General features: G+C 41.5%; 1 protein-coding gene across 1 annotated transcript in view; it reads right to left on the reverse strand.

The window, feature by feature from the left end:
* Positions 1–735: 735 nt before the first annotated feature.
* The window catches only part of BICRAL (BICRA like chromatin remodeling complex associated protein), a 121,810-nt gene continuing 99,642 nt past the window's right edge, over positions 736–22,903 (reverse strand). The window contains exon 13 of the mRNA XM_073628439.1: positions 736–21,944. Coding sequence (XP_073484540.1) covers positions 21,190–21,944 — 755 coding nt within the window. The 3' untranslated portion in view covers positions 736–21,189. The remainder of the gene's footprint in view (positions 21,945–22,903) is intronic.

Consider the following 22,903-nt stretch of genomic DNA (forward strand, 5'->3'; position numbering starts at 1 on the left):
CTTGCTTTGTAAATCTCTCCTGAAGATATTGTGAAATAAAGCAAAGAAGTTTTTAAATGCAGCAACCTCTTGGACTTTTTTCTATATACAAGGTTGGTGGGAAGACCTGATTGCTGGCACTAAACTGTAAGCAGAGTGCGGTTCTCCTCTACAAGTGAATATATATATATATTTTTTTTTTTCTCTCTCTCTCTCGCTTACGTTATTTCTCTCTGCTGCCATGTAGTCCCCCTTGCACCTTTCGGTTCTTCTGCCAGCACGAGCCTAACACCACATAACCAAGACCACCGCAATACCAGGTAAGGGCCAACTTTGGGTAAGTAAGAAGATGCAGGAAAAAGAGTGCGTTCTGCCCTGACGAGCGTGTCTTCCTGTCTATTGCAGTCCCGGCCGCTCACACACCCGCTCAAGGAGGTCCAGAGACCCTCTGAATCGTCAGGATTTTTCCAAGGCAGAAAGTGACTCCTCCAGTCCTGGCAGACTCTAGTACAAAGGGCGCAAATGTACGTTTAAGAGAACGCACACAGCTTCTCCTCCAAGGGCTCAGAGCCCGAAAGGCAAATGTTAGAAGACCCTATGCCTGGAAAGCTACTTTGCAGCAGCTGCTTCAGTCAGCCTGCCAGAGACCAGGAGAATAAGAGTCAGCAGGTGTCAACCTTGCTCAAGAAAGTAGCACCCAACTCCCTGGCAGAATTTTCTGGTCGTCTCAGGCAAGCAGGGACAGCTTCATCTCATTTACTAAAATCTGGAGCATCTGCACTTGCAAAGTGCACAGTCTATTTGCCTTTAGTAAATCAACCCCTTTATGTTTTAAACTTTTATAAGTCAAGCTGTGACCAGTTCTCCTTATAGTTTTCATCATCAGGCTATTGCTGAGATTGCCCCTAATATGATACGTAAATGAACCCCCAACTTCAACACAAAGCAAATACCAAAAGCACAGAAGAGACCTCTCTGTTCAATCAAGAAGCACAGCACTGAGGCATTTGCCCAAGTCTTTGGTTGTATTGCAGTGATCATTTTATTGTGTATTTTACAGGCAAACAACTCTAACATGGCTGTAACAATGTATTTACAACTTTCTTCTTCTTTTAAACACTATTTACTCAACATAACAAAATAAACCGCAATTTGTTGAAAGTTTCATGTATTTTTTTTTATATATACAAAACATTTTATAAATATTTTTTTTTTTTTTTTAGTTTTTTTTACAAAATGTGTACAAAGCAAGTCATGAAAGAATCTATACAAACAAAGGCCTATCCATAAAAATAAAAGTCAGTCATATGCAATAAAAAAAAGATAAGTGAAGCGTCAGTCTTCTACTTCAGATTTATTGTATTTCTCCAGTTAAAATTTCTGAGAAAAAATGTCAGTTTTAAATTTTTTCTATAATGAAAATAAAGGATATACAGAGATTTAAAGAGATTTTCCATCTTCCACCTCCAGAGGGGAAAAACCATCTTATCTTGTGGGCCACCTAGAACTGATGGGGTATGATATCACTTAGACCAGGGATATGCAATTAGTGGACCTCCAGCTGTTGCAAAACTACAAGTCCCAGAGTCTTGCTATGCCTCACGGGACTTGTGGTTCTGCAACAGCTGGAGGTCCGCTAATTGCATATCCCTGACTTAGAGCATGGCCAATCAAATGTTCTCTGCATTTTACATAGCGGTTTTGTGCTTGGAGCTTGCGGTGGATGCGATGCAGCTCTATCACAAAATAACTACCTATAGCAAATGTCAATGAAGGCTCACTTCCATTTTTAGTAATGTGTTTTGTTTTTCAGGGAAATGTAGATGTAGTAATTTTTTTCCATCTTTCTATGTGCTGTCTAAATTAGCTGTGAGGTCCGACAAAGCACCCTTCCTCTCTCCATGGCTGTCCGACAACGCAGCTAGCAAGGAGACGGCTGCTTTCCCAAACAGCACTTTTCTCCGTCTTCAAGCACTTGCTAAAGTCAAGCATCTCAGAGGCAATGCATTGGGGGGGGGGGGAGCTTATCAGATAAAATGTAGGCAAGTAAGCAAGTGCTCGGAGATGGAGAAAAGTGCAGTCGGTCAAAGCAGCTGTCTCCTTGCTAGCTGTGTTGTTGGACGGCCTTGGAGGGAAGAAGGGCTCTCTGTCCAACCCCAAAGCTAGCCTTTGACCCTACATAGGAAGATAGGAGAAGGTAATACATGCACACTATCTCCTGATGAAAAGAATCATAGGTGTGCACCCTAAAGCTCAAGCACACATGTGCATCTACATATAAATGGCGCCGGCAGGGAGATCAATCTCCCTGCTGGCACAGTGAAAGAAAAGTGCATAAACACTCTTATGGCAGAGCCGGTAAGATAGAGATCTTTCCCATCTTCCTGCTGGCACACAGAGCGATGATGCTAATGTGCATGGGGTGATTAGGGCGTGCCCAGACACATCCGGCACAAACTGTGCACACGCCTATCAATAGAATACATTAACAAACACAGACGTGAGACTTCTTTAAGGTTCATTCACACCACCACGAGCGACGGTAAGCGCATGTGCAGTGAAGTTTGTTGACACGCTGCATTGTGATGCACCTTTCTCCTAATTTTCTGGAACACGCGAAGGGTGTACAGTGAAAACTTTCTCTGGTCTGCTGTTTTACCTGTGCGTTGGGTCGTATTGTGCTACAAAAATTAGGGCTTGTTCTACTTTTTTTCGACCGCAAACCAACACATATCAGTGTAATGCACTATTCACACACACCTTATCTTTTACAAGTCCTTGTGTTGGTATGCGTTGAACAAAACGTGCCAACGTATCTGGTGGGAATTGACCCCAGAACCTCAACTGGATGGCATGTAGTCTTCTAAACAACCGTGTATCATAAACCATTTTTTTTGTTTGTTTTTGTTTTTTCTATCTTTTTTTCATCTCAGTCCTGCCAATGTCCTCCAGCCTTTTTCAGCAGCTATCAGTCTAAAAGGCTTTTCTCTGGTGTCAGTTGTGCAGCATTGTGCCAGACTGGTTTCCTAATAGGTACAATGGTAGACCATGCCTAAAATATGTATCAGCAACTGAGACTGTTTGTGGTCCCAAGCAGAGGCCTGTGACATGGTGACAACACAGGCACAACTAGCAGACAGTTGTCACCCCATAAGAGGAAATGCATTAAAGCCTTGCAGTGGCGCCCCCACCCATTGCAAGGATTAAATGCTCATGTAGTCTAGTGGTGCTGGGATAAGGTGTATTAAATACCTTATTCCTGGCTTCAGCGGGGTTAATAGCCCTGCACTGTACATAATGATGCTGAAGGAATACCCAATGACCCCCCGCAGCCCAGAGTTTGAGGACAACACTGCAGCCTGCCACAGTAAGGAGTAGGGCAAGTATTTAACCTTATCCTTGCACCCCGAAACTAAACAAACATTCAACCTTTGTAGTTTTGGGGTGGCCCCACTGCAGGGGCACAATTTTTCTAATTCCCAGAGATCAGCTTTAACAAGGATGGCAGGCCAGTTTGCACTTCCAAGTTGCAGCAGGGCGCACCGCCCAAAAATTAATGGGCCCTGATAGAAAAAACTTTTTAGTTGACATATTAAAGCTTACATGACATTTAGGGGTTGTTCACACTAGTGGATGGGTGGCGGGGGGGGGCAGTAAAGCTCAGCGTTTGAGCTACTACTAAAGCCAAACAATGAGCATGACATGCAAACAGTATGTTGATCAGCAATGGCAGCTGAATTACTTATTCCATGCCTTCCTTTACCACTTAAGGACCGGAAGGATTTACCTCCTTAATGACCAGTCCATTTTTTGCGATACGGCACTGCGTCGCTTTAACTGACAATTGCGCAGCCGTGCGACTCTGTACCCAAACAAATTGATGTCCTGTTTTTCGCACAAATAGAGCTTTCTTTTGGTGGTATTTAATCATCTCTGTGGTTTTTATTATAAGCCCTACCCCCCAAATAAGCCCTAGTTAAAGTCCTTGTAGGTCTTATTTTCAGGGTAGGGCTTATTTTTGGGGAAACAGGGTAGGGCTTATTTGGGGGGTAGGGCTTATATTGCAGCCATCACCGACAATCACGCTAGGTCTTATTTTCGGGGAAACAGGGTATCCTAAAAAAATATATAAAAAACAAAAGCATTCATCAGTTTAGGCCATTTTTTACTCTTTGCTATAATAAATATCCCCCCAAAAAATGTAAAAAAACGAATTTCTTCCTCAGTTTAGGCCGATATGTATTCTTCTACATATTTTTGGTAAAAAAAAAAAAAAAAAACGCAATAAGCGTATATTGATTGGTTTGAGCAAAAGTTATAGCGTCTACAAACTATGGGATAGATTTATGGCATTTTTATTATTGTTATTATTTCTTTTTACTAGTAATGGTGGTGATCAGCGATTTTTACCAGGACTGTGACATTGCGGCGAACAGACCGGACACTTTTGACACTTTTTTGGGACCATTTATACAGCAATCAGAGCTAAAAATAGCCACTGATTACTGGGGGGCAATCAAGGGGTTAAGTGTGTTCCCTGGGAGGTGTTGTTAACTGTATGTGGGCTGGGCAGACTGGAGGAGGAGAGGGATCATCTGTTCCTAATCACTAGGAACAGACCATCTCTCTCTCCTCTCATGACAGAACAGGGATCTGTTTGTTTACACTGACAGATCCCCGTTCTGCCTGTTTCTGGAGCGATCGCGGGTGGCCGGCGGACATGGAATCTGCCGAACCCGCTGGTTGGCTCCCCCGCTCGCGAATGGGTGTGCGGGCGTGCCTCTGGTGCCGTGCGCTTGCCCACATATCGCCGTGTATGTGCCCGGCGTACAATGACGGCGATTTACGCAAGGGAGTCAAACTGCCACAGATTTTACCCCCTTCCTGACCAGAGCACTTTTTACAATTTGGCACTGCGTCGCTTTAACTGACAATTGCGTGGTCATGCAATGCTGTACCCAAACTAAATTTGTGTCCTTTTTTCCACAAATAGAGCTTTCTTTTGGTGGTATTTGATCACCCCTGCGGTTTTTATTTTTTGCGCCATAAACAAAGTATTAGCGACAATTTTGAAAAAAGAAAAACAGTATTTTTAACTTTTTGCTATAATAAATATCCCCCAAATTTAAAATAATACAAACAAATTTCTTCATCAGTTTAGGCCGATATATATTCTTCTACATATTTTTGATGTCCCTTTTTTCGCACAAATAGAGCTTTCTTTTGGTGGTATTTGATCACCTCTGCGGTTTTTATTTTTTGCACTATAAACAAAAAAAGAGTGACAATTTTAAAAAATATATATATTTTTTACTTTTTGCTATAATAAATATCCCCCAAATTAAAAAAAAAAAATAAAAAATTTCTTCATCAGTTTAGGCCGATATATATTCTTCTACATATTTTTGGTAAAAAAAAATCTCAATAAGTGTATATTGATTAGTACGCAAAAGTTATAGCGTCTACAAACTATGGGAAAGATTTATGGCATTTTTGTTAATATTTTGTTTTATTACTAGTAATGGCGGTGATCTGCAATTTTTGCCAGTATTGCGACATTGCAAAGGACAGATCGGACACTTTTGACACATTTTTGGGACCATTGACACTTATACAGCGATCAGTGCTATAAATATGCACTGATTACTGTGTAAATGTCACTGGCAGGGAAGGGGTTAACACTAGGGGGCGATCAAGGGGTTAAATGTGTGTTCCCTCATTGTGTTCTAACTGTATGGGGAAAGGACTGAGTAGGAGAGGAGACATATCGCTGTTCCTACTTACTAGGAACAAACGACATGTCTCCTCTCCTCTGACAGCACAGGGATTTGTGTGTTTCCACACACAACTCCCTGTGCTGGCGCTCGTGCACGCGATCGCGCGTGTCCGGCAACGATCGTGACTGCTGGTCACGGGCATCGAGTCCCTCTGGTTGCGTACCCATACAGGGTTTCGCCCAGGAGAGCCATTCTGCCGCAGTATATCTGCGTGAGGAGCTGGTCGGGAAGCGGTTGAGCATATTTCACGAGTTACATATATTTTGAAGCACAGAATAAAAAACTTAAATGAGATTTGAAAAAGAACATTGATCAAAATTAGAGAACACTTTCAGAAACCTCCCAGTTATAGGTGTTAATCTGGCACCTTGTGCTAATTTCTGACAAACCCTATTTAACTGGCACTGTCCACTCCCCCCTCCCCCCCAAAAAAAGAAAGCATGGTAAAAAAAAAATAAATAAATAAATTGTAAAAAATAAATTGTAAAAAATAAAATTGTAAAAAATAAATAAAATAAAAAACGACTGACCTAGTCCATGCCTTATCAGTGCCCATCAGTGTCACCTATCAGTGCTGTATATTAGTGGTACTGTCACATGACATTAAAAAAAAGTATCAGTTATCGGTATCGGCGAGTACTTGAAAAAAGTATCGGTACTTGTACTCGGTCTTAAAATTCGGTGCAACCCTAGTATCACCACAACAAAAATTCCATCAAATGTTGAACAATGAAGATTACATTATTTTTGAAAAAATCAAATGTTCATAAATTGTTCCCTAATTTTGATCTCCAGTGTATATACTATATTCTGTAAGTTCCGGTATGATCACGTGATCTGCCTCCTCTGTCACAGCCAGCTGCAAGGGGAGAGTTGGAAGCACCGACAATGGTTGCTTATGGAATCTTGCGGGTAAAGTCACCCCTCCCGCAGCTCCCAGCTGGTATCAGAGCGCTCTCTCCCCTCCCCTGCAGACGCCGTTGGCTGACACCGGAGATTGGGTGACCGGACTGGGCTGAGAATAGGTAAATATACAGAATTTTCTTACATACGTCAGCCGGCACAGGTGTTAGGAGGGGGGATGGTCATGGAGCATTTTTAAGACTAGTTAGCTTTAGCCTGGAATTCTACTTATCGTGATAGAAAGAACAAGGCCCAACCTCTTCTTTGGACAATGCTAATCATATTGATCCAATGGCATCTGTACTTTCTGATTTTACTAACTCAAAACAAATAGGCAAAGCTGAAGTTTTGAATTTGCTGGCTGCATATTTGCACCAGGCCATTGATTTCACAACCAGGCAAGAAACTAGCATTTCAGATGGAGGTCAGCAATGGAAGCTCACACGTTTCTCTCCAAATAGTTTTTCAGTAAAAATCAAGACCCTTCACACCTGTGCGGTGCATTACTGCATTCACCTTAAGGTGCGGCAATCCTTGTGTTAACGTGTTGTGTTAAGGCAGCCCATTCATTTTAAATACCTAAAACTACTACTAACTAAAAATACCGAAAATACACTATGTTGTCAAAAGTATTGGGACGCCTGCCTTTACATGCACATGAACTTTAATGGCAACCCAGTCTTAGTCCGTAGGGTTCAATATTGAGTTGGCCCACCCTTTGCAGCTATAACAGCTTCAACTCTTCTGGGAAGGTTGTCCACAAGGTTTAGGAGTGTGTCTATGGGAATGTTTGACCATTCTTCCAGAAGCGCATTTGTGAGGTCAGACACTAACATTGGATGAGAAGGCCTGGCTCGCAGTGTCCGCTCTATTTCATCCGAAAGGTGTTCTGTTGGGTTGAAGTCAGGACGCTGGGCAGGTCAGTCAAGTTCCTCCACCCCAAACTCGCTCATCCATGATAAAGCACAACAAAGTACAACAATTTAACTTATTTAAAGTCAATTTAAAACTGACATTTTTACTTAGTTTGGAATGTTGAATTACAATGAGTTTATCATTTCCTAAAATTGGCACTAAACAAAAAAAAAAACACATGGCAATGAGAATGTACAAACAGAAAGTATCCCCAAAATGAACAATTACACCAAGGTTTAACGCTTACATTCCTATTGCTGTGGCTATACCAGAGCCATCATTGTAACATTGTTAATGTCTGGTAGAATTGCCGAGGTTTATGCCAATACCAAAAAAAAAAAAAAGGTTGTGTGTGAATGACATTAATTCTCTGAATAAATTACTCTCTATGAATTATTCAATGCATTTAGAAAAAGGCAGCATATGATTAAAAATAAACGATAGATTAGGGCAGTGTTTCTCAACTCCTGTCCTCCAGGCGCCAAAACAGGTCATGTTTTCAGGATTTTCCTCAGATGAAACGGCTGTGGTAATTACTAAGGCAGTGAAACTGATCAAATCACCGATGCAAAATAATGGAAATCCTGAAAACATGACCTGTTGGGGGGCCTTGAGGACTGGAGTTGGATTAGGGCGTATACTTATAAACCAATGAATGTGACAGTCACCAAACATTCACTGCAAGTGAATCTTCCAGGTTATTGTGTTTTAAATGAGTGATTAATTTGCTACCAGTGAAAGTCACATTCGCTGTTTGATAAATATGCCCATTATCATGGCGCTGAAGTGCACCCAAAACTGATTTCACCCTTATGTGGTACTGATGGGTTTTGTGCTCATTGTCTATTATATCCCTCAAGGACTCCGGCAGTTAGATCTCGATGTCCAATTTTCCATGGCCATAACAAGCTAAACCTACCCTTGCTGCTGGACTTTCCAGATGTGGTCATCCTTTGGTGATAACAAGCTGTGCCTACCCTTGCGGCTTGGCTTTCCAGACATGGTCATTTTTTGTTTTGCCATAACAAGCTGAGCCTACCCTTGATACTTGGCTTTCCAAACGTGGTTATTCTTTGTTTGTTCATAATAACCTGAGCCTACTTTTGCTGCTTGGATTTCCAGGTGTGGTCATTCTTTGGCTATAGCAAGCTAAGCCTACTATTGCTGCTTGGCTTTCCAGATGTGGTCATCCTTTGTTTGGTGATAACAAGCTGTGCCTACCCTTGCTGCTTGGCTTTCCACACATTGTCATTCTTTGTTTGGCCATAATAAACTGAGCCTACTCTTGCTGTCTGGCTTTCCATATGTGGTCCTTTTTTTGTTTGGCCATAACAAGCTAAGCCTACTATTGCTGCTTGGCTTTCCTGATGTGGTCATCCTTTGTTTGGTGATAACAAGCTGTGCCTACCCTTGCTGCTTGGCTTTTCACACGTTGTCCTTCTTTGTTTGGCCATAATAAGCTGAGCCTGCTCTTGCTGTTTGGCTTTCCATATGTGGTCATCCTTTGCTTGTCTTTGTAATGGCCACAGAAAAAAGGGGGAAGGGTATCAGTTTACTGATGGAGTCCCCGAGACATACAAGCAGCAGGAGACCTACCCACCTGTATCCACACAAGGCTGATCTATATAAGTTTTGGTTGGACTCACCATTAAAGGGCCACTAAACCTAAAATCATAGCAATGCTCTCAATTTGGGATTTTTTTTTTACTGATAATAGAATGATTATGGAATTCCAAAGACCAAGAAGGAAAAAGTCAATGTTTGTCACTTTCTATACAATCTTGATCATCGAGTATTACCACAATCAGGAGGAACAGTGAATGTCTGTTAAAAAAGATGTCCAGGAAAGAGTTGAACTATTCATATGAGGGATGTTCAGTGATGTAAAGATCATTAGAGGAAACCTTGCAAATACTTAGGCTGGCCATAGTAGGGCTTAACAAGATTAAATTAATTGATTCTCCCATCCAAACTACCAGTGTGGATGGAGGAATCTCCAATCCCGGCTGTGGTATTCTAGCAGCAATAGCATCCATGGCTGTCTGAGTTTACCAATAATTTTTCACCCAACTCAGGCAATTTTTAAATTGACTTTTGTTGAGCCAGGAGGTGCTTGCAGGGCCTACAGCTTGGGTTTCAGACGATTCAGCGGCAGAAATCAGCCAAAATTCAAGCAATCTATGGGGGTCTTTAGACGGCAATTGTAACCCACCTGAAAGTCCTTTACATATGTCCACATATTGCTAGGTTTTGGTAGATCTAAAGGAGATTGTACAGACTATCAATCATTAGTGGGACATTTGCTGGATACTAAGGCATTAATATTGAGCAGGGTGATGTTAGTTGGTTTGGCTCAGTCTTGAGCTTAGGACCCTAGTAGTTTCAGAGGGGCACATAAAACTATGTTTCCTACTTAACCAAGGCAATAGCATGTATCTTGTGGCATTTGCTCGCAGGCAGTAAATTTGGTTTCATATGTTTAAACTGGTTGATGATCTTGCTTTAAAAAGTGCAGTATGGCTATAAATCAGGATACAGTTTTAATGTGAGTAAATCTTAAAACTGCTAAGCATACTATGTTTTTTCTTCTATTAAAGCTGGAGGTTAGGTATGACAATTATCACATAGCTACGTTAGTCCGGCTTGGACCATAAGTATGTACGTATGTGGCATACCTGTGGGATCTCCATGGAAGCTGGAAATCACTGTAGCAGGCACCGCTATTCCAGTGACTGCTGAAAGCTTCTAGGTCCCATGCTATTATTATGGGACACTGGTAGGTCCAGTGCCATTATTATGGGACACTAGTAGGTCCCATGCCATTATTATGGGACACCGGTAGGTCCCGTGCCATTATTATGGGACACTAGTAAGTCCTGTGGCAATATTATGGCACACTGGTAGGTCCCGTGCCATTGTATGGGACACTGGTAGGTCCCGTGCCATTATTATAGGACACTGGTAGGTCCCGTGCCAATATATGGGACACTGGTAGGTTCAGTACCATTATTATAGGACACTGGTAGGTCCCGTGACATTATTATGGGACACTGGTAGGTCCCGTGCCATTATATGGGACACTGGTAGGTCCCGTGCCATTATTATGGGACACTGGTAGGTCCCGTGCCATTATATGGGATACTGGTAGGTCCTGTGTGTGTATTATTGGACACTGGTACATCCCATGCCATTGTTATGGGACACTGGTAGAGGAACAGATGTACCTGGGGACTATGGAAGTTATCCAACATTGGCATGCATAGTACTCTATTGAGAGCAGAAATAAACACTCATTATTCCTCAATACCATCAAGATATTAAATATTTGTGAGTGTGGAAGAGAATAGGATTCAATAGAAGGAATACAACATTATTATCTGAAAATTACATGCACGCTAATCGTGGTCCCCACTGAGTCATCCAAAAAGTTTTCCTCCTTTTTTTGGGGGGGGGGGAGTGGATCACATTGTGAATCATATGCATAGTAGGTAGTTTGTATGTATGGCCAGTAAAAAAAGGATAATTGTCCTCATCCTGGTCTCCTGAAGAAGCTATATACAGTATATGTGAAACGTGTTAAGAAGCAAGACCTTCACCGGTGTCCCCCAAACAGATGAACCTCTGGATTACTTAAAATACCATTGTATACAAAGCAAAGGGTCAGACCCTGTGGAGAAGTTTTCTCAGGGAGGACTTTGTAATTTTTACAAAATTGTATATGTTATGTCCAAAGTAGGGGTAGAAGGGAATGTATATTTTTGTATTTTTTTAAGCATTGTGAATAAATAGTGAAATATGATTTAATCCTTGAAGTCTATAAGCAACGGTGTAGCACTTTGAAAGTCCCAGTAAGCTATGGCTAGCAGCTTTTCATGTTGGCCAGTAAAAATAAGGGGTGTAACTCTTTCCTGCACAACCATTTTAATGCAATTTATTTTCATACTGGACTGGTTTGCATTTTAGGTTTATTGGCCCTTTTTTATATTAGTATATTTTATGTTCATGTAAACAACAGCACTGACAAAGGCAAAATCTTTTTTTTTTTTATACTGACCATCTGCAAACATCATACACATTACAAGGACTATACAGAACATTTTAGGTGTTAACAGAAGTGGACAAATTAGTGTGACATACAAAGCTCTCTTGACACTATGACTAGCACATATCAGCAGAAATGTAGATTGACATTTTTTAGAAAGTAAAAGCTATTGGTATTGGTGGGGGTGTGGGGGGGGGGGGGGGGGCAGAGTCTCAAAATGAATAATAGTTTGCCTATAGTACCCAAACAAAATACTATTCCTTTTTAGATTCAAGTCAATTTCTAAGTGTCTTTGGACAGAAACTGCAACTGATTAAACAACCAGGACAGAAGCTGGTTGGATGACTTGACCCTTTTTTAATGGGAGCATTCACAGGGTTGAGGGCCACAGCATCAACATGGATCAATTTTGTGGTTCCACAATGTTTTAACGCACCAGGAAGCAAACCTGTTTGTTTTAGAGTAAGGAAAGGCATGGTCGACACTCAGGATGACATCCAAAAAATAGTATTTCTTTATTAACCACTTAAGCCCTGGACCATTTGGCTGCCCAAAGAGCAGAGCACTTTTTGCGATTCGCCACTGCGTCGCTTTAACTGACAATTGTGCAGTCATGCGACGTGGCTCCCAAACAAAATTGATGCCCTTTTTTCCCCACAAATAGAGCTTTCTTTTGGTGGTATTTGATCACCTCTGCATTTTTTATTTTTTGCACTATAAACAAAAAAATAGCGACAATTTTGAAAAAAACGAATAATAAATATCCCCAAAAAATATATAAAAAACATTTTTTTCCTCAGTTTAGGCTGATACGTATTCTTCCACACCTTTTTAGTAAAAAAAAAAATCGCAATAAACGTTTATTGATTGGTTTGCACAAAAGTTATAGAGTCTACAAAATAGGGGATAGTTTTATGGCATTTTTATTTTATTAATAATTTTTTTTTTACTAGTAATGGCGGCGATCAGCGATTTTTATCGTGACTGTGACATCGTGGCGGACAGATCGGACACTTTTGGCGCAATTTTGGGACCAATCACATTTATACAGCAATCAGTGCAATTACTGTGTAAATGTGACTGGCAGTGAAGGGGTTAACCACTAGGGGGCAGTGTGGGGGTTAAGTGTGCCCTAGCGAGTGGTTCTAACTGTGGGGGGGCGTGGCTATGTGTGACACGACACAGGGAGCTGTGGTCAGTGTTCTGTCACTAGGCAGAATGGGGAAATGCTTGTTTACATCAACATTTCCCCGTTCTTCTTCTCCATGCGATGATCGCGGGTATCCCTGTGGATATTGGGTCTGCGGGACCCGTGATCACACTCACGGAGGTCACGGCGGGCGGGCGCACGCCCGCAAACCGCTTCTTAAAGGGCAACGTACATGTACATTAATCTGCCTGTACGTGCCCTTCTGCCGATGTATATCGGCATGAGCCGGTCGGCAAGCGGTTAAGTAAACATGTACAACACTGTTAAACATCCTACGCGTTTCGGCCATTAGTCCTTAGTCATGCCTGACTATAGCTATAACTAAGGACTAACATCTGAAAGATGTAGGATGTTTACTTAATTAGGAAATACTATTTTTTGGATGTCCTCCTGAGTGCCAACCATCCCTTTCCTTACTCTGGTATATTGGAGGTGTCGGCAGCCTCGAGGTCTGATCACCGGGTGGAGCTTTTATGTAGGAAGGTTGTAGCGCATATACACCTGTTTTCTTTTGCTGTTTGTTTCACTACAGAAGTCATACATCAAACACTGGGGAGAATTTGATGTTATCCAGCTGCTCCCTCAGATGCTCGTATGTACAGGATGTCAGCTGGGTAAAATGTTCATCCGCATGTTGACAAAACACACAGGCTCCATTCACCCCTATTGTCTTTTTAACCCTTTTTAAACCACAGGCAAAATATTTCTCATTGCAGGCAATAGGTCAATTCTAGGGAGCAGCTTCAAGAAATTCTCCTGTAGCCTAATGACAGAAGTGAACATCGAAATACACATAAAATAGAAAGAAACACTTGATAATGCATTGTGTGCTTTTTGAAAAGAGAAGCCATATAAAATGTGTTAATTGGGAAACTTGTACCTTGAAAAAAGGAAAAAATTAATGTCGAATGGGCATGCTGGAAAACCAGTGTCCAATCAGCATCTGATTCAATGGCTGCGAGTGCTGAATGGTGTGTTCTTGCAAGGGGGGGGGGGGGGGCAGTCTCCCTGTCAGAATGCAATAGCTCAGCAGGGAGATTGCTGTACGAACATCAGATAGTTAAGCCTGGTACACACCATGAGTTTTTTTGGGTTGAACTAAAAAAAAACTGACAGCTCGGGTCACTGTACTAACTATCCGATGTTAGTACATTGATCTCACGCTGTTCTATTGTATTCTGACAGGGGGACGGTCCCCCCATCAGAGAACTCTTGTCAGCCCTCTCAGAGCGCTGATCGGAGGCCACTAGGCTGCTGGTTTTCCAGCATGCTCGTCCGAACAGAAACGGCCAAACGGCTGGCTTCTGTTGGACTGGCTGCCAAACAATCGGCAAATTTTTATTGAACCGGTCAATGTCGCCTGACATTCAGCCCGTGTGCACTAGGCTTTAGTACAGAAAGCTCCTCCCGAGCTCCTCTGTTTTCTTTCCTTCAGTGCGCTGGATTGGAGGAAAAAAAACTGATAGTGTGTACTAGGCATAACATTTTTGTTTCTGCGGGAGCTCCTCCATATAATGATTACTTCTCAATACATGTGCAATCACAAGCTTAGAAAACATATTACATCACAGATCTATTTAGTTCTGCTGCTGTCCACTAGGGAAGGAAAGGTATGGACTCTTCAGTGATGGGTTCTAATTAGGGACGAGCTTGGGTTTGGCTCAGTATAAAATCAAGATCATCCGTAGATCTAATAAAAACAGCCGCATCGTCTTAAAGAAGACTTTTCATGTCCTTAGCAAGTTTCTTCCTTTGTACATAAAAAACAGAGCAAGGGAACCTGTAGCAAAAAGGGAGCATTTGGTGATACCCACTAATCAGGTTTTATCTTTCATTCACTGACAAAATGTTCACTGGTTGCTTGCTATTGGCAATGGCTCCAGTTGGCCATAATATTTCAATGCCATATGGAAGAATGAAAGAGGGAATCTGATTGGATACTGTGGACAAAAAAAAAAAAAAGAGATAACTCCTTTAGATATTTAAAAAACTGTGTGCTGCAAAGATTTATGACTGTTCAAAGGTTATGGGTGTGTGTTTCCTGGGGGATAATGTGGTATTAACTAAACATTATCAGAATTTTTATTCTCAAGATGGGTCCAAAAACATCTCTTCTTCTTCTTCTACCTAATACATTTGAGTAAATATGACTACCTGAAAGGTTATATTGCTGTGATTACCTGCTAAACATTTGACTTCTAATAGAGTTGTATCATCTGTCTTTGTATACAATAGAGCTAAATAATCCTATGAAAAAAAAACACAGCCCTCGACTGTAGATTTCTTGGAAACGATATAAGGAGTAAATGTTACTGCTCTAGCCACTGTTGCCCACAAAAAGATTTCCTGGGTGCACATCCAGCTCGTTGCTGATGGGAATCTCCTAAGCGTTTCACATATACATGTACTTAATCATAGAGTTTAAGATTAAGCACAGGTATGCCTATAATGCTTTAGGGATTCCATCTGTTTGCTACCCTGCTTTATACAGAATAACATGGAGGGGAGTTAACAGGCAGAGAAAAGTAAAAGCTCAAACACCTGTAGGAGCAGCTTCTTTGAGCTTACAGTGTGCATGAGGCCTAAAGACATTTTGGATTGAGAACTTGGAGTGAGAACTTGGAGTGCTGTCATTTTGATATTTGTATGGTCTTTAGATTTGTTGGCTTAAAGTAAATTCATCACATGGTTTGAGTAACACAAACAAGCATGTGATACAAAAAGGCAAAAGCAGAAGTTACTTTTAGTGAAACTGCACATGTAATTGTCTATCTTGACCCCACCAGTTCCTGCCTCAGAAGACTTCCTGTTGCTTACCCTAAGGAGGAGTAATCTCATTCCCCCAAGGGGGAGCCTTCAAAATTGCCCAAGGCAAAACGCAACTTCCCAGGAAAGGAGTATATACCTTCACTTGTCTAATTCTCTGGATTTACTTACCATTTTTACAGTTATATAATGTGGGTCATGGCATGCTTGGCCCTATTTGACCAATTGTGACAAGTTTACTTTAAAGACAGAGTATAGAGCAGTTGTCTTCAAACTGCTGCCCTTTGCTTGCCTTTATCCAGCCCTTGCTTGCATTCCATCCACTGACACCAACAATGGGGCATAATTCCTGTTGCTGACACCAACAATGGGGCACTATTCCTCCGACCAACAATGGGGCACAGTTCCCTCCATTGACACCAATAATGGGGCAGAATTCATTCAATTGACACCAATGATGGGGCACAATTCCTCCCATTGACACTAGCAATGGGGCGTAATTCTTTCCATTGAGACCAACGATGTGCTACTATTCCCCCCACTGATGCCAACAATGGGTCACTATTCCTTCCACTGACACCAATGAAAGGGCACAGTTCCTCCCACTGACATCAACGATGAAGCAGAATTATTTCCATTGACACCAAGGTTGGGGAACTATTCCTCCAACTGACACCAACAATGGGACACTATTCCATCCACTGACACAACAATGGGGCACTATTCCTTTCACTGACATCAACAATGAGGCCTTAGTCCTCCCACTGACACCAAAGATAGGGCATTGTTTACTCTCACTGGACTCCAGGACATTTTCCAACCCCACTGGCCCTAGTTCCGCCCCCCTAAAATCTGAAGGACTGTAAACTGGCCCTTTGTTTAGAAAGTTTAGAGACCACTGGTATAGAGGAAAGCACTAGATGCCCTCTGCTTTCTTCAAACTGAATTGCAAGGCATCCTTGCCACATTTAAATCAATGTGAAGCTGAAATGGGCACCTACTCACGTGGGCTAAGCTATAAAATGTCAAGGAATAGCGAATGGTTTCTAAAATGGCATTAAAGGACCACTAAATAGAAAAAAGTTTATAGATAAAAACAAAGTAAAAAAACTACTAATAACACTCATGAGTATCAAACATCATGGGCAAGTGACAGCAGAAGTGCTACAATAAGAAGTTGGTTGTGTGTCACCCCCTGCTATACCAATTTCTGCGGGTCCTGCGAACTCGCTGTTCGCCGGTGGCCCGCGATCGTGAGACGGAGAGGCAGAACGGGGAGATGCCTATGTAAACAAGGCATTTCCCTGTTCTGCTTAGTAACATGACAGGGATCTACTGCTCCCTGTCATCGGGAGCAGTGATCGCTGTCATGTCAGTGGTAGTCTATCCCACCCACAGTTAGAATAGCTCCCTAGGACACACTTAACCCCTTGATCGTCCCCTAGTGTTTAACCCCTTCCCTGCCAGTGTAATTTATATAGTAATCAGTGGCTATTTATAGCACTGATCGCTGTATAAATTACAATGGTCCTAAAAAAGTGTCAAAAGTGTCCGATGTGTCCGCTATAATGTCGCAGTCCTGATAAAAATCGCCTATCGCCACCATTACTAGTAAAAAAAATAATAATAATAAAAATGGCATAAATCTATCCCATATTTTGTAGACGCTATAACTTTTGCTCAAACCAATCAATATACGCTTATTGCGAGTTTTTTACCAAAAATATTTAGAAGGATACATATCGGCCTAAACTGAGGGAAAAAATTGTTTTTTTTTTATATATTTTTGGGGGATATTTATTATAGCAAAAAGTAAAAAATATTGCTTTTTTTTCAAAATTGTGGCACTTTTTTTGTTTATAGTGCAAAAAATAAAAACCGCAGAAGTGATCAAATACCACCAAAAGAAAGCTCTATTTGTGGGAAAAAAGTATTTTTGTTTGGGTACAACGTCGCACGACCGCGCAATTGTCAGCTAAAGCGACGCAGTGCTGAATCGCAAAAAATGCTCTGGTCAGGAAGGGGGTAAATCCTTTCGGGGCTGAAGTGGTTAATGTTGATAAAACCTCTTTTACTTAAATCAACTTTGAACTTATATTTAGTGGCCCTTTAAAATACAGACTTAATGTGGTCTTGTGCTTTGTCCATGCAGAGCAAACAACTGGTTCACTTAGCAGACGCTCCCTCGCCAGCTGCACATACTGTACCTTTTTTTGTCTCCCCTGTAAAGAGAGGTAGCCAGTACTTCCAGGTATGGGCACTATGTGACTTACTGTCCTTCCACCCATGTGACCTCTCTGGTGCTCAGTGGTTGGCTGGTCAGTGCTGTCACATGGGGCTGAGGAGAGAGTCTTCAGTCCTATGTAAGCAACAAATTGTGACTTGATTGGCAGGGGAATGAAAATGTAAAAAAAAAAAAAAGCTGGGCAGTAGTTATGTGAACTTGCCAGTTTGCCCTACATGTGCAAAGCACAGATTCACTTTATATTGTAAGTGATCAATGCCTTTACAATCTAATATAGCAAAGCTGGGCCATCCAATAGGCCTCAATATCTTAGAAGAGCACCCGCAGTATGGCCATTTTGAACTTACAACTGTGAAAGTAAGTGCTGAGACACTGTGGGGTTGCTTTACTAAAGGCAAATAGACAGTTTGCAAAATGCAGTTGCACTCTGCAAGAGCAGCTGCTCCAGGGCTTAGTAAATGAGCAGAAGCTCTGCTGACTTCTATCATCCAATTATGTGCAAGCAAAAATGCTGTTTTTATTTTTTTTTCCTTGCACGTGATTGGGTATTCTTTGTAACGTGAACATTTACCTCATTTACTAAGCTCTGGAGCAACTGCACTTTGCAAAGTGCACAGTCTAGTTGCCTTTAGTAAATCAACCCCAATGCATCACATAATGCACTGTGGGGTCCCAGCACCCCACACTATATTATATACTGGACATCAGTGTTTCACAGCTCTCAGTTCTTAAACCAGTAAACTCCCTCTTGAAGGCATGCAAGAATTTCCTGGGCTAGCAGGAAACTTTGCAGCAGTGGACTGGAAATGTATTACTACCAATCGGAAGCTGGATGGGCCTATTTTTCACTTGCAAGTTTAGTTTTTCTATTAAGAGAGTTATGGCAGGTTTACTTTAAGCTCAGCACCCCAATTCCGACACATTTGATACTGTGTGCCAAGCCATTTATTACCCATCTTCTCTGGACAGACCTGTATAGACTATTGCATGCCTATTTCAATAAAGGTGCAAAATTGTGTATTTGCCCCAGGCCAACCAGAAGCTCATATGTCTTCTGGAATCTGTTAGTTAGTATATAGCTCACATGTCATCTCTCATGGCATCCTAAAAAGACATCTTCATTTAATATGGGGTGTTCTACTTTCACACTGATTATTCCAAGTTAATGTTCAATAAACACGAATGGTTTAGGCTATCCAAAGACATGGGGTGACAGTTGGATATCAGTCTGTATAATGTCCTATGATATAAGTGTGCAGGATTGTTTCAGCTGTGAATCCATGTTTACACACTGAACAGACACATGCAGCACTAAAAATATCTTTGAAGAACCACTTTTTGGACAATTTGTTTCTCCCATAGATTAGCTGGCTAGGGGACATCATAAGAGGCTAAAGGGTCATTTTAATCCAAAGGGAACATTTTACGATCATAAATCCTAAACATATTGTAGCTCCCAAACTTTCTACCATCCCTTAATTTTATTAAACACATTATTATAGTGCAATTTTTTTTTTTGCTGCACTCAAGAAATGTCAGAAATACCCTTTCAGGGCTACAAAAAGATTGTGTTTTATGGTAGCCAGTTGAGTACCAAAATATCCATAGAGTTTAGGGTGTCTTCCAACTTTAACACTTGAAGTGCTGCGCCCACCCAAGCATTCCATAGACACTGCTGCCTTCTGCCCCCAGGGCAACAAATAAATATTGAACATTTCCCACTCCTTCACAGACTGTACAAAAAGAATGGAACAAGGCAGATAATAAATGCTTAATAAGCCTTATGGTATCCTGCTTTGCAGTATCAAAATTATTGGAAAAGTGAAGTTTCTATTTTAAGTCACCAAACCCCACCCAAAAAATTGCAATTTCACATGGGTTACTAAATTTGTAGCACTATACTGTGGCCTTCCTTCTTTAAATGGTCCATTCAAACAAACTGGTATTATATTTATGGATAAACATTGGTGGGAAGGACCAACTATTATCTTCTTAGATGTCTGATGGCAGGGATACTGGGGTACTGCTTTATAAAGCCATGGCAGATGGAAATCAACAAAAGATAGAAGAAGGTAGCTGGTAATTCAATACTTCTAGGTGGACTGACCCTTTAATGCCTATTTTTTTGAGTGACTGGTGTCACAAATGGGCCCACCTGTACTACATGTGGCATATTTTTCTGACATGAAATGCTGGCATGTTGTGAATCATCACAAAGATCTGGGAAATATAACAGTGAACAAGCTCATTACCTAAACCTGGAACAAATAACTGTACTCTTCCATTACTGACTATAGTAGCAGCGTTTTTGCTACCACTGATTCTTTTCATGTATTGCTAGTTGCTGATTCTCTTTCACATTTTCACGGCATTTCAGAACTTATTCAAAAAGAAAGTGCAAAGAGTAATGGTTGTGTGCACATAGCAGCCAATCAGATTTCAGTTTGCTGTGGTCTGTTCTAATATTATCTCCTATTGGTTGCTATAAATGACTCTGCTTTGTGCTTCCTCATTGCTCCTTGCACCGCTTTATTGAATAACCTTACAAATATCCAAGTCCAACATTGACATTGCTAGCAAATAAAACACATTTAATGGTACATATAAGCTGGTTAGTTCCAAACCTGATGGAGTGGTACACTTATACACTGTATTTCAGTAAAGCTGCAGTCTCCCATAACATATAGTGCAACAAAACAAAGTATCAGAAGTGAGAACTGTTATCATTGCCTCTACTAGCCATTTACATCCCCCCTTTATGTTCTCATACTGAATTGGGAACAATTTGGCTGCTATAGGCAAACAGACATGTTCTTTCTTCAGATACAAAAATAAGGCTTAATGTAAATATCGCTGTCAAAGTGGTTTGAGGTTGCCTGGGTGATTCTAAACTGTAGTATACTTCAGCTAAGCTACAAAGGATTTGTTTAACTCCCAGGGCCGTGCCAGCTTCCATCATCTGTACTCTTTGGTCCCAGCAAATAAACAAATGCCATCAACATAGTATGGTGGCCTGAAGATAAGCACCACAAATGTATTATTTTTTTATTTTTCAGCATGAGTGCTTAAAAAGTGGAGATAGATCATGTTATGTGTTGGTGGCAAGACTGCATCTTTAATGAAACCCAACAAAAAGAAAAATTTAAAACATGTTACCATCTATGAATTCACAAAATGACCTGCTTGTGCAAGATCATTCCTGATTGTCTATGGCGGGCTTTCTTGAATCCATCAAATGTGAAAGCCATCTCAGCTGATGTTTTTGTATCCATCTCATCTTCTGTGAGTTAAATCACTATTGCTCTTCATCCACTTGCATCATGTGCATCCTACACAATGTTCTGCAGATTGTTTAGCAATCTAAAATACTATTTACAGCTGCTTCTAAAACTGAATCAGTTTCTGCCGCCCCTTCTCTAGTTTGTGAAACTGGCTTGTCCATGCCGTGATCTTCAGAGCATTTTATAAGTTCCATTTCCGCGGAACTGCTACTGGAGACCTCGCTTTTCAAGTGCTTTGCGCTAAGTTTAAGTTCTAGAACGTTTCTGACCGTTGCTTTCACAGTCTCGCTACTCATTATGCTTTTGCTGTTTACCGTAAAGTTAGTTTGCTTGCCTGTGGTTTCTAGAGAGGGTCCTGCAGTTTTGCTCTGGGGGCTTTCTGCATTGTTGGGGTCCGTTTTTGATCCAGAATCAGGAATGGACTTTGGAGCGCAGTATGCAGCAGCTGTTTCTTTTGAGGCTTTACATGACGTGTAGGTTTCTGAAGGACAAGAGGTGTACTTACCCTTTAGTTTGCAAAGGTTTACAATGAGTTCTTTCGTAGGGGAAAACTCTACGTTCTTCAACACAGCATCTTTTTTAAGGCCTTCTGTTTCCTCAGGAGAATTTTCAAATGTAGGATCTGGTAAATTGTCAGTAGGCACTAAACATGGGGTATCTGGAATCTTAGGTGAGCTTAAAGCTGCCTGATCTTTCGTATTACTGTCCATTGGCGAGGAACCACCACTGATTGACTCTGCGTCCAGGTCATGATTGCTGAGCTGCTTTTCCTCTGAAGGATCTTCATGAAATTTGCTATAGCAACAGAATTCTGTAAGGTACCCATCTGTGGAAAGAGGACACCTTTGGTTTTTACAAGTAAACAAAAAAGAATACTCTTGGCAAATTATATCCAGTCTTGGTTTTGTAGCCCACATTTATTTAAAGGAAACCTCTAAAATTAACACTTAATTTGACCCTAATCCATAAGTCATATGTCAGGGCACATTAAAAAAAAAAAAAATCATTTGTACTATATCTCTGCAATACGTGCACATGTATCTATGCTTTATTCCCTTAAAGTACAGAAAATTACATGTTGACCTGCCAGAAATGTACTCAGCTCCTGATTTCCTCTTGTCTAATGACACCGCCTTCCTTTTTTTTGGGGGACAGAAAATGCAAGAATTGTTGTCAGCCCTGCCCAGCTGTCTGTTGTTAAAGCCTAGCTCTGGGTTTACTATGAATTTAAATAATTTGTATTGACCAAGCTGGTCCAAACAAACTGTTTCCTTTACTAACAGGTGTGCCTGTATAAAAAGTACAGGCTGAGCTCTGTTCAGTAAAGGAAATAGTTCATATGGACCAGCTTTGTTTGAACAAACTATTTAAAGTAAGGCCCCTTTTACGCGATCGGACCGTTGAGGTCCGCCTGTCAGTTTTGACAGCGGACCTGAACGGGCGCTCCATGTTAGCCTATTGAGCGTCGGATGTCATCGGAGACATGTCCGCTGACATCCGACCCCGTCCGATCCGCTAAAAGCAGACGGATGGCTCTACGTCTAGGTCCGTCGCTGGCGGATCGGATCGGGTGAGATCTGATGAAAACGGACATGCTGTCCATTTTCATCCGATCCCTCCATAGGGGGCATCAGCGCCTGACAAGCCCCTCCCCGCTCAGTGAGCAGAGAGGGACCTGTCATCCGCCGGCATAGCGGAGATCAACGGACTGATCTCCCGCTGAGCCGGCGGACCGAGGCGGGCTCCGTAGAAACGGAGTCCGCCTTGTGTGAAAGGGGCCTAAGA

Source organism: Aquarana catesbeiana, linkage group LG04 (genome assembly GCF_042186555.1).
Source record: "Aquarana catesbeiana isolate 2022-GZ linkage group LG04, ASM4218655v1, whole genome shotgun sequence".
Taxonomy (NCBI): Eukaryota; Metazoa; Chordata; class Amphibia; order Anura; family Ranidae; genus Aquarana; species Aquarana catesbeiana.